General features: G+C 47.2%; 1 protein-coding gene across 2 annotated transcripts in view; it reads left to right on the top strand.

Annotated features, from left to right (window-relative positions):
* The window catches only part of LOC148034339 (BTB/POZ domain-containing protein At1g30440-like), a 34681-nt gene extending 23868 nt beyond the window's left edge, over positions 1 to 10813 (top strand). The window contains exon 4 of one of the 2 annotated variants that reach the window (XM_087679291.1): positions 9815 to 10813. In XM_087679291.1, coding sequence (XP_087535417.1) covers positions 9815 to 10399 — 585 coding nt within the window. In that variant the 3' untranslated portion in view covers positions 10400 to 10813. The remainder of the gene's footprint in view (positions 1 to 9814) is intronic. The other variant, XM_087679292.1, reaches the window with a different exon arrangement.
* The last annotated feature ends 2871 nt before the right edge of the window (positions 10814 to 13684 follow it).

The raw sequence follows: 13684 nt of genomic DNA, 5'->3' as shown, positions 1-13684 counted from the left end.
AGCAATCAATTGGCCTTCATCCACTTCGAGAAGAGTGGAAATGCCCCAAATTTGGTGGCTGGCTGGTCGTCCACCCGATTTCAACTGAAAAACACCTTCAGCCCTGAATAATTCAGGTCTTGTAGTCTTCAATGTTTGGCACGTGTTAAACTAATTTATGTCTTGGTGTCTTTTTTTTTTTGCAAATAAAATGTGGCTGATTATGGTACTAAGAAAATTGATGACAACGGAGTGCTCATGCTCAACAGACTAGCTAGAGATGATGAAAGTCACAAGTCAATCATGTATACAAGCCTCTCAAGGCGGTTTGGGGGGAATGGGGGCAAGAAGCCATGGAGGGAGGATGTATCGCCATCTGGGGTTGCCTTTTTGCATCACGAAAAACAAGTCTTAGCTGCCCCAAGTGTGCATGAAATGACATCAGAGCTCTTGATGAGCCGTGGATTTGCCTTGTACCTGATCCCATCGGCCGCGGAGGGAGTGGATGATGGAGGTCCAGAGCTCTGCTAAAGTCGCCTGTACTGAAAGTCTCTCTCCGTCGAAAGCCTCCTGACATCGCGCCTTCCAGATATGCAAACCAATAAGACTCCCTATGATCTCTCATACCTCAGAGCGGTCTGCTGTGGGCTCCAGTATCTGGCGGATGGGTAGAGCCTTTAAATTGATCACTGTGTACGACCTTGCCTCGATAATGAATATCGTGTCCTATATCTTGGCCTTATATAGAAGGTGGCGGCCCTGGTTGACTGTTTGCCAGCAGAAAGCTCGCAATGCTTTGGTGTTTTTAGAGGCTGCTGTGTGCAGCGTATATAATCTCTCTTATTTTGCATCTAGATAAGCCAACTATCCCACAGGCGGCACCAAAAGGTCCATCGGAAAGGCTCCGTGATGTTGTGCTCCGCCCAGTGTTTGCTACGTGACGACGCCCAATCCATATCCTCCTGCATTAGTACGTGTCTGTCAATCTTGGCAGTGTACTCTAGGAATCTCGGTGGCTTCTTGGCGACTGCTGTGGCCGGCCATAGCGACTCTCCCGGGTCCCACTCCAACTCATCAAGCGGCCTGCCCTCCCAGATCCAGAGGTGCCACTCCCTAAGCTCCTGCCAGAAGACAAAAGGGTCCAAACCGCCATGTCTTTCCTTGAAGGCCAATCACTTGGATTCTCCTCCATGAGAGGACAGTTAACCCCTCATCTTGCTACCCTTTGTCAAGGGCCAAACGCCCTTCCTCTTGTACGGTGAAGAGGGTCCCAAGTGGAGCGCCACCCACTCTAACTCTACTTGCCACCTGTAGGGATCGCCTGCTGGTGAGAACCTAGCGGCCCATACCTCCCCGGGCTATATCGGCTCTCGTCTCGGGGGAGCAAGCCACTCTTGAGGTATTGTTGCGTCTATCTCCCTTCTCCTTAGCTCCACTCCTCTTTGGCAGCCTAATACTCGCTGCAACACCTCATTCACCATCCTGTACACCTGCCGCCATGTCCTAATGGTACGAGGCGGGCTGGCCTCCCAGCCAGCCCACTGGATGTGGGGGCGCTCGCCAAGCTGTGCTGCTTTTCGATCTTTGACATGGGGGTTTCCAGATTACCGGCTGACGATCTATCTCCTCTTGGCAACTTGGGGGGCTCTGGATTAGGGCCTTACGGAGGTCCTGCCACATGTGGATCAAGTTGCGTAGGATAGGTGATCTGGGCAGGGTGATGTGAGCTGACGTGAAGATCCATCTCAAGGACGGTCTCCACTCACCGCCAAGCCTCAGTCTACAGTCTTGAAGATCCTCCTGCAATAGGATCTTCCATTTCTGCCCTCTTGGTGTGAGGCCGCGGACAACTAGCTTACCCAAGAGGGCCATACTTTGATACTTTGGATCTATGATCCCCAGGCCTCCCTCTGATTGATGCCGTATGATGGTCGTCCATGCCATCTTTGCCTTGGAATCCTTGGAACCATGATCCGGACCAAAGGAAATTCCGTACTAGGCAGCGAAGTTGCACTACGTAGGATGAGAAGAAGCATCAACACGAGGCGATGTACCAGGCCATCGCTAGGAGGACCTGGTTAACCACCAAGGCTCGGCTTGCTTGTGAGAGGCGAGCCGTACTCAAGTAGGTCAGCTTTCCCCGAATAGAATCGAGGATTGGGAGAAACTGCTGGGCGGGAGTGATGTTGAGTCCCACCTGGAACCCTAGGTAACGGACGGTCTACCCATCTAAATCCTAGGTGGACGCCCCACTCTGTGCTAGAGTCCGGGTTTGTGAGGAAACCAACCGACTTTCGCCAATTGATTTTCACTCCCGTTGTAGAACAAAACACCTCAAGAGCCAGCCTCACTCTCTCCAGCATCAACTCATCATCCTCTATGTAGAGTGTTATATCATCTGCATACTTTGAGTCTAACAACTCAGTCTCCTCTCTCATGGGAAGTCGTAGGCCACGTAATCCGCTCACACGTGACCTGAGGAAATGAGACATCGCCTTTGCAAAGAGTAGAAATAAGTACGGGGCCAAGGGGCAGCCCTGTCGGACCGATCTCTCCAGTTGAAACTCCACCCCTTGCGTACCACCTATGAGAACCCTGTTGGTGGCCGATCTATAAAGTGCGGAGACTTCGTAAATCCAAGCCTTGGGGGAACCCAACCTCACCATGGTGCCCTCCAAGAAATCCCAGTCCACCCTATCAAGCTTTCTCGAAATCTAAGAGTAGTACGGCCAGTCTCTGCCCATTGTGTTGCGCCCACTTTGTTGCCTCAAAGAAGGTGAATACATTGTCTAGGATGCTCCTATCTTGGACAAAGCCTGTCTGTGTGTCATGGATGATATCTGGAAGCACGGGGCGTAGTCACCTACCAATCATCTTTGCCAGTGCCTTAAAGGCCACTGACAATAAGGTGATTGGTCTTCACTGGGAAAGCTCCAATCGGTCTTTCCCTTTGGGGGCAAGATTGATAAGGCCTGCCGAAAGACTCCCTGGCATCTATCCTGAAGTGAAAATCTCCTAGAAGGCCATCAGTAGGGGGTCCTTCACCACCTCCCAGTAGGTGGTGAAAGATGCCTTAGAGAGGCGGTCATTTCTGCCCGTCCTGTGTATGGAAAGCCTCCTCTAGTTTCTTCTCTGTGAAGGGGGACTAGGAGGGAGCGTCCCATCTGGTCTGTGACGAGGGACAGGATGTGATCCCAGACCTACTACCTACATTGCTGTCCTCTAGCTGAAGATGTCTCTTGCTGGAAGAGGTGCGTGTAGTAGTCGGTGGCAATTTCCATCACCTCATCTGGGCTAGAACGAGTTCTCCCATATTGATCTTGAAGGTTGTGTATCTGCTCTCTTGAGGTGCGAGGCTGGTGCACCTGGAAAAACTCCTTGCACATTGTATTTCCCTTCCGTGTCCAGAAAGCTACGGAGGTGCGGAAAGAGAACTTCGAGGGCTTGTTCTCTAAGCGAGCAATGGTTGCTCGCGCGGGCGCCTTCTGTGTGTGGAGGGTGGGATCTCCTGGTGCCTCTTATGATAATCTCTGCGTGGCTGCAAGGTTCCGTTGCAGTGCTCTCTCCTCCTCCCAACGCTGCTGCCTGGCCTTTATGGTTGCTTCTTGGCAGACACTGCTCAACTCGGCTAGGACCTTTGCAACATCCTCTGCGATCCGGTTCCTCGTGTCCCACTCCCTGTTCCAAATCTACTCTATTTGTCTCGTAACATCCTCTCTCCTATAGATTGAGTTAGGGATCCGACAGGATCGTGTATCTAGGGCAGATGTTGGGGGATCAAGTGTTAGGAATACTGGGCAACGATCGGCAGACAATGTGGTACATGCTAACTGTCCAATCTGGTCTCCACGAGAGCCACCCCACTCTCCCATCTAAAACCTATCCAACCACTCCAGCAGGACTCCACCTAGCCGTCTCTATCCCCAAGAGAAGTCCAACGACCTCTCCCTCCTACGGAAGGCAGGGTCTCTCCAGGAATCACGTGCTCCTATTGCCAGTAGAAAGACCTTCCGTGCCTCTTGCTCCTCCCTAGCCATGCCCTGATACTTTCTGCCTCTACCTTGTTGGTTCTCCAAAGCCTCCAGGTTGTTGAAGTCTCCTCCAACGATCTAGGAGTCCACCTCTGGGAGTCCATCCGCGATCTCCACCCAGAACCTACTGCGTGCCCTAACCTCCGTAGAGGCATAGACATTGAGGACTCCAAGGCACAAGTTTCCAATATCCAGTCTGATTCATAGAATCCTCCCTGTCACTATCGTCCCGTGGTCTCGTATATAGGCGGTGAGACTCAGGCCGATAGAGGTGCATACACCTCCATTCTTGCCGTGGGCACCTATGACGTGTTGCCAGTAAGTGTGCGAGCTGCCCGGAAGTACCTTCCCTACTTGCTGGGCCTGGGTGGGCGTGAGCTTATACTCCTGTAGAAGTAGGATGTCGATCCGTCCGGCAAGGGTAGGTTGCAGCTCTTGTCGAACAATCAACTTCCTAAATCACGCGCCCCACTGTAGTGGAGACTGTTCACATTCAAGGATGCAAGGTGTAAGCTCATGGGGAAACCTGACTAACCGAACATGCATCTGTTCAGTGTGGAGGTTGGTGATGAGAAAGAGAAACTATGGGGTATGCAAGTGCACTTTGCCGCAGGTCTAGATGGTGAATTCCAATTTCCCATGGTGGCCCTCGGCCAGACCATAGGGGTGATAGATGCTCCAGGTGGTACTGTCAATGCATCTATTAGCCATGCTGAGAGTCGTGGCTCTGTACACTGGTAGAAACGGGCCGCCTGTGCTAGGGGCCTCTCAATCACATCCCGCGGATCTCTCCACTGTGGAGGGGCTCGAAAGATGATACTGAAGTGTGGGACCTCGGTACCAGCCTACCAGTTAATGTCCATCATGCAACCAGGCCACTGTTGTGCAAACAGTGCTAGTCCTTCATCTCCCATTCACTGGGAGATGTGGTCCTCCACTTGATTCTTCAACTCCTCTATCTGTGTCGTCGTCCAATCTTCTGAGTGAGAGGACTGAAGGAAAAAAGTGTAGTTTGGTCCATCCGGTGGTGCTAGTAGATGGACCTTGCCCCTCCTTGACTTATGAACCACGAAGATTCCCACCTCTAGAGGTAGTGGAAACTTTCCGTGCTCCGCAACTCTCAGGTAGGACCATGGGCCATTGCGGAAGAACTCTTGTGGCAATAGTTGTACCTGTCTCGGGAAGGTGTGATGGGTGGCAGGGGCATATGAGTTGGTGGCTGTGTGGGAGGGGGAGAACTGTTGGGGCGAGGAGGATGTAGGTGTGTATGGCTCCTCACCTCCTGTGGGAGGAGGGGGGCTGGGTCTTGGGGAGGGGGGGGGGATCACATGAACCGGGGGTGGATCAGGGGAGGGGGATGCTTGGCAGGGGAGGTGGTGGGGGGAAAGAAGATCGAGGGATGGTGGGATGGTTGGAGGTACATGGCGGGTGTGGGGGGGTTGGTGGCCCTGTAAGGGGGGGGGGGGGGGTGGGGCCGGGTCAGTAGGGGGGGCATGGGAGGTGGGGTCTGTGGGATCTCAGGTGAGGTAGTCTGTGGTGCGGGTGGTGGATGTGGGGGGTTGCGGTCCTGTCGGGTGGGGCGGGGAGGGATGGGTTGCGGAGTGCTTTGCTGAGGGGGCGTCACTCGCCCTCCTGCTCTCTACTGTCGAGGCTGCGTCTGAGGAGCTGGCTGCGGCCCTCCTTGCCGTCTCCCTCTCTGTCGTCTCTGGACCTGTGTGAAGCCGTCAGCGTCCACCTGTGTCGATGGAGCCACCTGGCTTTGAAGCACGTACAGTCTGTTGCTTGATGCCCGAAGTCATGGCAGTGTAGGCATTGCCTTGGTTTCCCGGTCACAGTGACCTGCTACCTAAAGGAGTGACCTCCTGTCTCTATCTCTAGGAACTTGGGTATACTCTTTGTGTCTTTCACGGCCACTCGTACCTTGGGGACTCTTGCAGCTGTCACTGCATTCGTGAAGGAGGCAGGAAGAATTGTGCCGAAGAGCCGACCAAAGTCCTCCACTAACTGGCGGTACTCTACCTCCAATCTGAGGAAAAGTAAAGTGATTGGGTGCTTGAGAAATTTGTTGTGGAGCTCAAATGACTTTACTGTGAAACCACTGTACCAGGGGATTGTGTGAATGACCCCCTTCGTGGAGGCATAGGGCGAGCTCTCCACTAACTTACGAGCTGCGTTCGCAAAGGTGAGTTGAACCATGAAGATCCCATGGCCCATGAGGTTGCCTCCACGATCTACGCTATGCCAATCTGCAGCGTGGAGTGGAGCCGATCTCGAAGCTGGGCCCTCGATGGAGAGTGTCCTATTACTTGACCGAAAATTGCTGTTTCTTTAAGCTTCCAGCTCTGTGGCACGGACGGCCAAGAGTTGTTCCTCAGAGAGGACAACACGCAAGGAGTTTGATTGGGGGTCACTCGCATAATGCATTGGCGTTTGACCAGAGGTTTCCATTGTGCTTCCCTACTGAGAACCTACCAATCACATTGCTGTACTGCTGGAGGGGGGGGCGATGGCGAGGAAAGGGGAGGGGATTTTGTTTTTTGATGCCGATAGAGGCACCGGGCGCCGCGGATGACGATGTGGGAGAATTGCAAGTAGGTGGCCGCAAGGTAGAGGAGACGGGAGACAACGTGGGTGAGGTACTAGGGCAGAGGGGGGGGGGGGGTGAGGTACCAGGGCGGGGGAGACAACGCTTGGTCCTAGTACAAGGGCGGGGAGGGGGACCAAGCATGGGCAGGTACCAAGGTGTGGGGGTGACCAGGGCGGGGAGGAGGTACCAGGGGGGAGAAGCAGCAGGGCGGGGGAGACACTAGGGCGGGGCGGGGAGGGGGGCAACGCGAATGGGGTCATGCGGGGGAAGCCACAAGGCAAAACGGGTGCAGGCGGGGGAGGGGGGGGAGCATGATGGTGGGAGCCACAGGGCGGGGGGGGGGGGGGGGGGCGCATAGAGGGGGGGCAGCGTGATGGCGAGGAGGGAGCGCGAATGGGGTGCAGGCGGGGGGAGCCACAAGGCAAAAGGGGTGCAGGCGGGGGAGGGAGGGGGGAGCGTGATGGTGAGAGCTACAGGGCGGGGAGGGGGCGCATAGAGGGGGGGTAGCGTGATGGCGAGGAGGGAGGGGCGCAGTGTGATGGCAAGGAGGGGGAGGCGCAGCTTGATGATGAGAAGGGGGGGGGGGGGGCAGAGCGATGGTGAGGAGGCAGGCAAGAGGAACCCGGGGGGGAGGGGGGCATGATGGCTAGTCAGCGGGTGCGCAGTTTGACAAGGGTACGATGGCGGGGGAGAGGGCAGCTGCGCTTTGGTAGGGAGCGGTTTCTTGCTTTGGTCAAGTTGGGATTGAAAAAACTGGGTACATTACAAGGTGGTCTTGGAGTCTTCAATGTTTGGCACGTGTTAAACCCTAATTTTTGCTGTAAATTAGGATTTATAGTAGAGATTCACCCAAAATCTCCACTTCCAATGGCTAGATTGCTGTAAAACTTGGAGGAAAGCTGGGAAATGGTTGTAGAAAAAAGAGAGAATGTTGTAGAGAGAGAAAATCTAGAGATTTGTTGTGAGGATTCAGTGAAATTGAGGTACTGTCCTAGTTTTTCAGCTCTAAATGGTTTCATCAACAATAAAGGGAGCATTAGAGGCTACAATCTTTAGGAGAAAGTGTATTAACAATGATCACTAGCTTCCCTTGGTCAAGAATATACAACCATCTTCACCAAAATGGTCTGGCCGAGAAATGACTCCAAAAGCAAGCAATAGCAGCTCAACCTCTCTTCCCAATAGCTTCAAAACGCAAAAACGAGAATTCTTTCTTTCAGCTTTCCCAAACTTGCACGGGTAAGTTTTGCCAAGTGGCAGCTGAATTCTAGTATTATTCACCAAATTAATATAATAATTATTTCGATGCCTAGAAAAATAGTTTGACTAGCCAATAATTAAATTGGCTAGGCTTCTTCATCTCTCGAGTGTCCTTGTGTCATTTTTGACCATTAGATGGATGTTAAGTATCATTAAATGCCATATCTCTAGTGTCACCAAGTGACACTTACGGCCAAATAAATGACTTACGCCAATAAGTGGCACCAAATACCACTTAGAATTGTGTGATGTAACTAACTATAACTTTTGCCTTTGACATCTGTTGATTCCCTTGCATCCTAGGCTCATTAATTTGCACTAACCTCAGTTATACTTGACATCTGCAACATTTTCTTAAACATGTGATTAACAATTAATCCATATGACATTAAGTGAGGCTTGCAAAAATACATGTCCTCATGACACAAATAACGAAAGGTCAACTCTTGTACTTTGAAATGGCCTAACCTGATAGGTCAGCCTGAAAACCCTTGAAAAACATTAGTAAGTTGGCACTAAATTCTCACTTGAAACCAAAGGGGTGAACCCACCGAAACCTGTCCAATGATGTTTTCTTCACTTGCTCCATGATCTACGTAAAATTTGGGGATTTTTGAGTAACAAAGCTGACAAAAATATCACCGTCTTTGTAATAAAATTGTCAAGAAAGTACTTTCTTTGTGAGAAACTGTCCAAAAAGTGTTAGAATAGACAGTGGATTTCTATTTGTCTCTCACCTCATTTGCCTCATAGCTTGGTAAAGAGTCTGATAAGCCAATGATTTTTTTTCCATCCTTTATGATTCAATCAACAAACATGTTTCCCAATCAATTCCGATAAATTGGATCTGATTCCGTGGTTCTCTATTTGTTCACTATGGGATTCCAATGTAACATGAGTTTGAACTTTGCAGATGTGTCTTTCATCTCCTATTCCAATTGTCTTTTACTTGAGACTTTATTTTGGCCTTTTGAATCCATATTGTAGTATCTTCCAAATAAAGAGAGTGCTAAGAAAATAAGTGGCCATGTCCACCATTAACCACGCAAAGTCCACCATATCCAGAGCTGGGTGCTAGATCTTTCCAACCACAAATACTAGATAAATGCACATATTGCACACTCTTGTGTCACCACACGTTCTAGTAATGTTGCTTCTATTGAAGATCTTGCAAAGAATTAGCTACTTCCAACTAGACTGACAGATGAGTTTGGAGCCAAAGGTACAGTAGCTTCCATGAGAACATGTTATGATATTTCTTGTCATTATGATGAATCTGAGAGAACAAGACACTAGAATCGATCCTCCGTGTGTTGTCATCACAAGGCTGCAGAGTCATCTGTTGTAGTTGCTGCTCAGTTCCCCATTGGCATACACAAAGAGGCGCTGAGCATTCTAGATCGACTGCGACTTTGTTGGAGTGTGGAAGTGAGTAGTGATAGTGACACCAATAGTGATAGCAGGACTGGAAGCTAGTTAGTAGAGCTTTAGGGATCTAGAAATTAGGACTCAAGAGTAATCACTTTTGGACTATATTTGTATTACCTTTTCATTAAGTGATGTGACTTGTAGGCTTTGACGCTTTATCTTTCTATCCGATAACTGTTTAATATTGACAAGTTAGATTGTTGAAACTTTGCAACTAGAAACTTCGGACTTGGATACTACAAAAATTCTGATACTTGAAATTGTGTAACTCACTTGCATACTGCATTGTGCATATATTTCGAAGAAATATATTATTCAACTGTTTCACCTACAACCTGCCCGGGGTTGAAATGTTTCACCCTACTTTTCAAAGATGAAACATTTTGTGGTGATCTTGCTTTATGCATGAACACGTTTATGGACTTATAAAGAGAGACAGAACGTTTAACTACGTTATGCCTGCGATTAATCACTGTGAGCTTGTAGAAGGCCTGACCATGTTAACTTGATGCTATGCATTCCTAATCAGGCACATCCCTGGTTGACCGAGCAAGAAAGGGAGACGATCAGCAGCATCATGAACTGCCACAAGCTCTCATTAGAGGCTTGCAGCCATGCAGCTCAGAACAGCCGGTTACCTCTGCGGGTGGCGGTGAAGGTCCTCTTTGTGGAGCAGCTACAGCTGCGGTCGGCGATAACGGGGTCTCTATTCGCGAACGACAGCACAGATTTGATGCACAGCCACTCCCACCACGCAGCAGCTGCAGGCCGAGGCGCACACATGGATCATCAGCAGGCCGCCCAGGGCGAGGAGAAGGCGGAGGTGGACCAGATGCGCCTGCGGCTGGCTCAGCTGGAGGACCAGTGCTCGAGCATGAGGGTGGAGATCCGCAGGCTGCGTAGGAGTAAAGGCGTATCAGTTATATCAGGCTCATCATGGGGTAACCTTGCCAAGAAGCTGGGTTGCAAGAACGCGTTCAGGGTGTGCGACTCGCAAGAGAAACTCTATGATCATCACCAGGGCTTGCGGTCTTCTTCAGCAGCTGACACAGGAGCTGCACACAAACACCACCCTCACGGCCATAGTCATCGAGGCCACCATCATCGTAGCTGAAGTCTCGATTTGTGCAGCAGCATCCTCACGGCCATCATCATTGTAAGTGATCAAGCCTCGATTTCTGATGCCAGATTGGATGAAATCCTAAAGCTTCCCAGCAAGCAAGCACACTGTCTGCTGTCTTGGTTCATATTTGGGGCACAGTTTTGTATAGTTCGTTACGAAGATCCCTTCGCAATCGGTAACAGCATTTCTCATAACTACCGTCCATTCATTCATTGATTCTACAGAGGTGGGACTTTCCATTCACATCTAATCTAGATTTTAGTGATCTTTGAGGGGTGTAAAACACGCTAGGGTGAAAAATTCAACCACTAATGTAAGTTATCTTCAGAGCATGAATTTACGTGAATTGTTCAAATATTTCCGTACTAGTTGGCTTTGTTGGTCCAGCTTCTTAGACGTGCTTAATGGGGCATCACATTATGCAAAGCTTGTGACAATACGCCTTGCTCACTTCACCTTTTCCCAAGAGAATGGGTTGTGATATTGCACAGCCACTTCCCTTTGCTTATAAAAAATATAGCGGCATGCTTTGAACAGCGTGATGATGCACATCATTCACAAGGAACTATCATACATAATTTAGTTGTGTCTAGCATGCTGCTGTCCAACAAGACATTGGAGTGAAGATCGAACGTTGGAGTTGCCAACCTGATTCCCACTGATCAGATTTAGACATTACCGTGTGAGTTACCAATAAAACCTCTCTATTCACAAGAATGTTTGAAATAAAAGCAATGGAAAAATTCAATGGCAACCATTTTCACACTAGGAAAATAAGAACCATGTATCACTTTATGAGAAAAGCCCATTGAGAGATTTTTGAAGATCTTGAAGATTCTAATGATTCAACATGGAAGAGAAAAAATAGCAAAGCTCTTTGGATATAATAGCTTGGGGTCTATTTGATGATGTTTTACACGATATTTCAAAAATTAAAAGTGCAAAAGAGGTGTGGAACAAGCTAGACAGGATGTTTGGCTCTTAAGCAAAAAACTCTAAATTTAGTTTGCTCATAGAAAATTTTAAGCTTGATCTAAACCAATATGAATCCCTAATATAATTGATAAATAAATTCAAAAGCTTGAAAGTCTAACTATATTCAATAAGAATAGATATTGAAAAAGAAGATGCCATTATCGTACTACCCAATTGAAGTTGGTTTATATGAGTAAGAAGATAGACTTAAGGAGAAAGCTCAAGACTCTACATTGAGCTCCATAGTAATTGCACTATTATAGAAAAGGCAATTATTTAAAAATTGTTTGCATAATTTGTGGGAGAAGTTGACACAAAGAGCAAGATTATTGGAACAAAGGAAAACCAAGTTGCAACAAGTTTGGACACATTGAGAGAATATTGAAGCTAGAAAGAAAGTTTTATAAAGGAAATAAACTCTAAGGAATGGTTTGAAACTCTCTTCTAAATTATCTATACTTTGTTTGACACTAGATGAGTTAGAGGCCTTGCAGGAATTTAGGGGGGACAACGTATATCCTTAAGGTGTAGTTATCTAGAGAGAGTAGGCTAGAACCAATGTGAGGTGTTAAAATGTCTATGTGGTGTTAGAGGCACATGTGTTAGAGATGCATGTAACTAAATCCCATAAGCAAAGAGTGAAGTGCATGTTAAAGGTAGAAAGCTATAAAATAATATACTTGCTTCATTATGAATCAATCAAGTTTCTTTCGTGCTATCATGGTCTCATTTATTTTCTTCTTTTTTTTCTCATACTTTACTATTCTCTTTTTTCTTAACTATGTTTAGTAATAAGGAAAACATAGTCAATTATCTCAAGATGAAACCACAATGCTTTAGTGAGCCATGCACATCTAGTTAGAAAAAGAACTAGAGAAAGAAAGCCGTTGAGAAACTTAAGATAAACAAGCTCGAGATCCTAGAAAGTGTGATCATAATAGCGAAAGCAAACCAAGGGCTCTATGATGTACAACAAATAGTGAAAAGAGAAATTGTGTCTTCACAAGAGAGATTGAATTCAAGGGTTTGGAAAGACTATGGACACTAGGCACAACACAAACTTAAACTCTTTGAACCAAAGATATACTTAAGAATATGACTCAATGAAGCACAAATAGTAAGAAAACTCCATACAAAGAGTAAGAATTGAACATCTTAGCGTTCAAAGCTCTTATAACTCCAATAGCTAGGCCAAGAGAGCGCAAAAAAATTGAATCACCTAAACCATTATAGGTGCTACAATTGTTGAGAAGAATGTTAATCATTGAGAATTTTGTTGTGTTTTCAAGGCTTAATGCTTGTTTATGCATTATACTGAAGTTAAATAAAAAGTATTTCTTGAGCGCAATTATCACAAAAGCAAGTGCATAGCATTCAATCACATTGTTTGTGGAAAACTAAAAGCCTAGTTGTGCACATTATACGATCCTTGCACAAAACTAGAAAAAGATTATTTATCACTAAAAGAGGAATATAAATTACATACAATTGACAAGCAAGGAAAAATGAAACCCCAAAGCTCGAATATTGACCCAACAAATATGCTATAGTGAGAGAAGGAAAGCACGTACAAAGACAAAGCCAAATCCAATTACTATTAAGCTTTGAGAGAAACAAGTAATAGAGACCCTAACTAAAATTCTTCTTACTAGGTAGATGAGGGCTATTTAGGCAATTTTCTTGAGATTTAATAGTGTATAACATAACAACCATTGGCCAAGCAATAGAGTGATAAGTGCCATTGTTGGAAGCCATTGTCTCCCTCCTTGACTTGATTAGCCTCATCAGGATGCTATTCCTAAAAAAAGGGTTGGGAACAATGTCCACTTTGAGTTCAAATGTAGACAATGACCCTAGGGAATTCCTTAGAAAAATTCTCCTATTGCCAGTGCAATACAATTAGAAAATAAGAATTGTGCATGTAAGTAAATCAACACACAAGATCATAACAAACTTGGAAGAAGAAAGGAGGCTAGGAAAAAATACCTACTACAACAAGTTGCTAGGTTCACAAAAGCACAAAGGGTTGATAGGAAAAGGAAAGAAGTTGAGCTTAATCAGGTCTAGATTCACAGTCCATTGGCTAGTAGTCAATGTAGATAGAGAAAGAGTGCTGGAGGTAGAGCTCACTCTAGCTAAACTCTTGACCAAGCACTCGCTCGATAATTCAGTCGATGAGTGGAGTAGCACGAGATTAGTTGCTTTGGTCCTCATTGGATTAGGAATAGCACCCACCATTAAAAGTTAAACAAAAATTCCTATGGTCACAAAACAAAGCAAAACAAAATTTCTATAATCACA

The sequence above is a fragment of the Lygodium microphyllum genome, chromosome 6 (assembly GCF_053477565.2).
Source record: "Lygodium microphyllum isolate KBCC chromosome 6, Lygodium_microphyllum_v1.1.10, whole genome shotgun sequence".
NCBI classification, from domain to species: domain Eukaryota; kingdom Viridiplantae; phylum Streptophyta; class Polypodiopsida; order Schizaeales; family Lygodiaceae; genus Lygodium; species Lygodium microphyllum.
The sequence above is the reverse complement of the archived record's forward strand: the minus strand, read 5'-3'. Positions and strand labels throughout refer to the sequence as shown.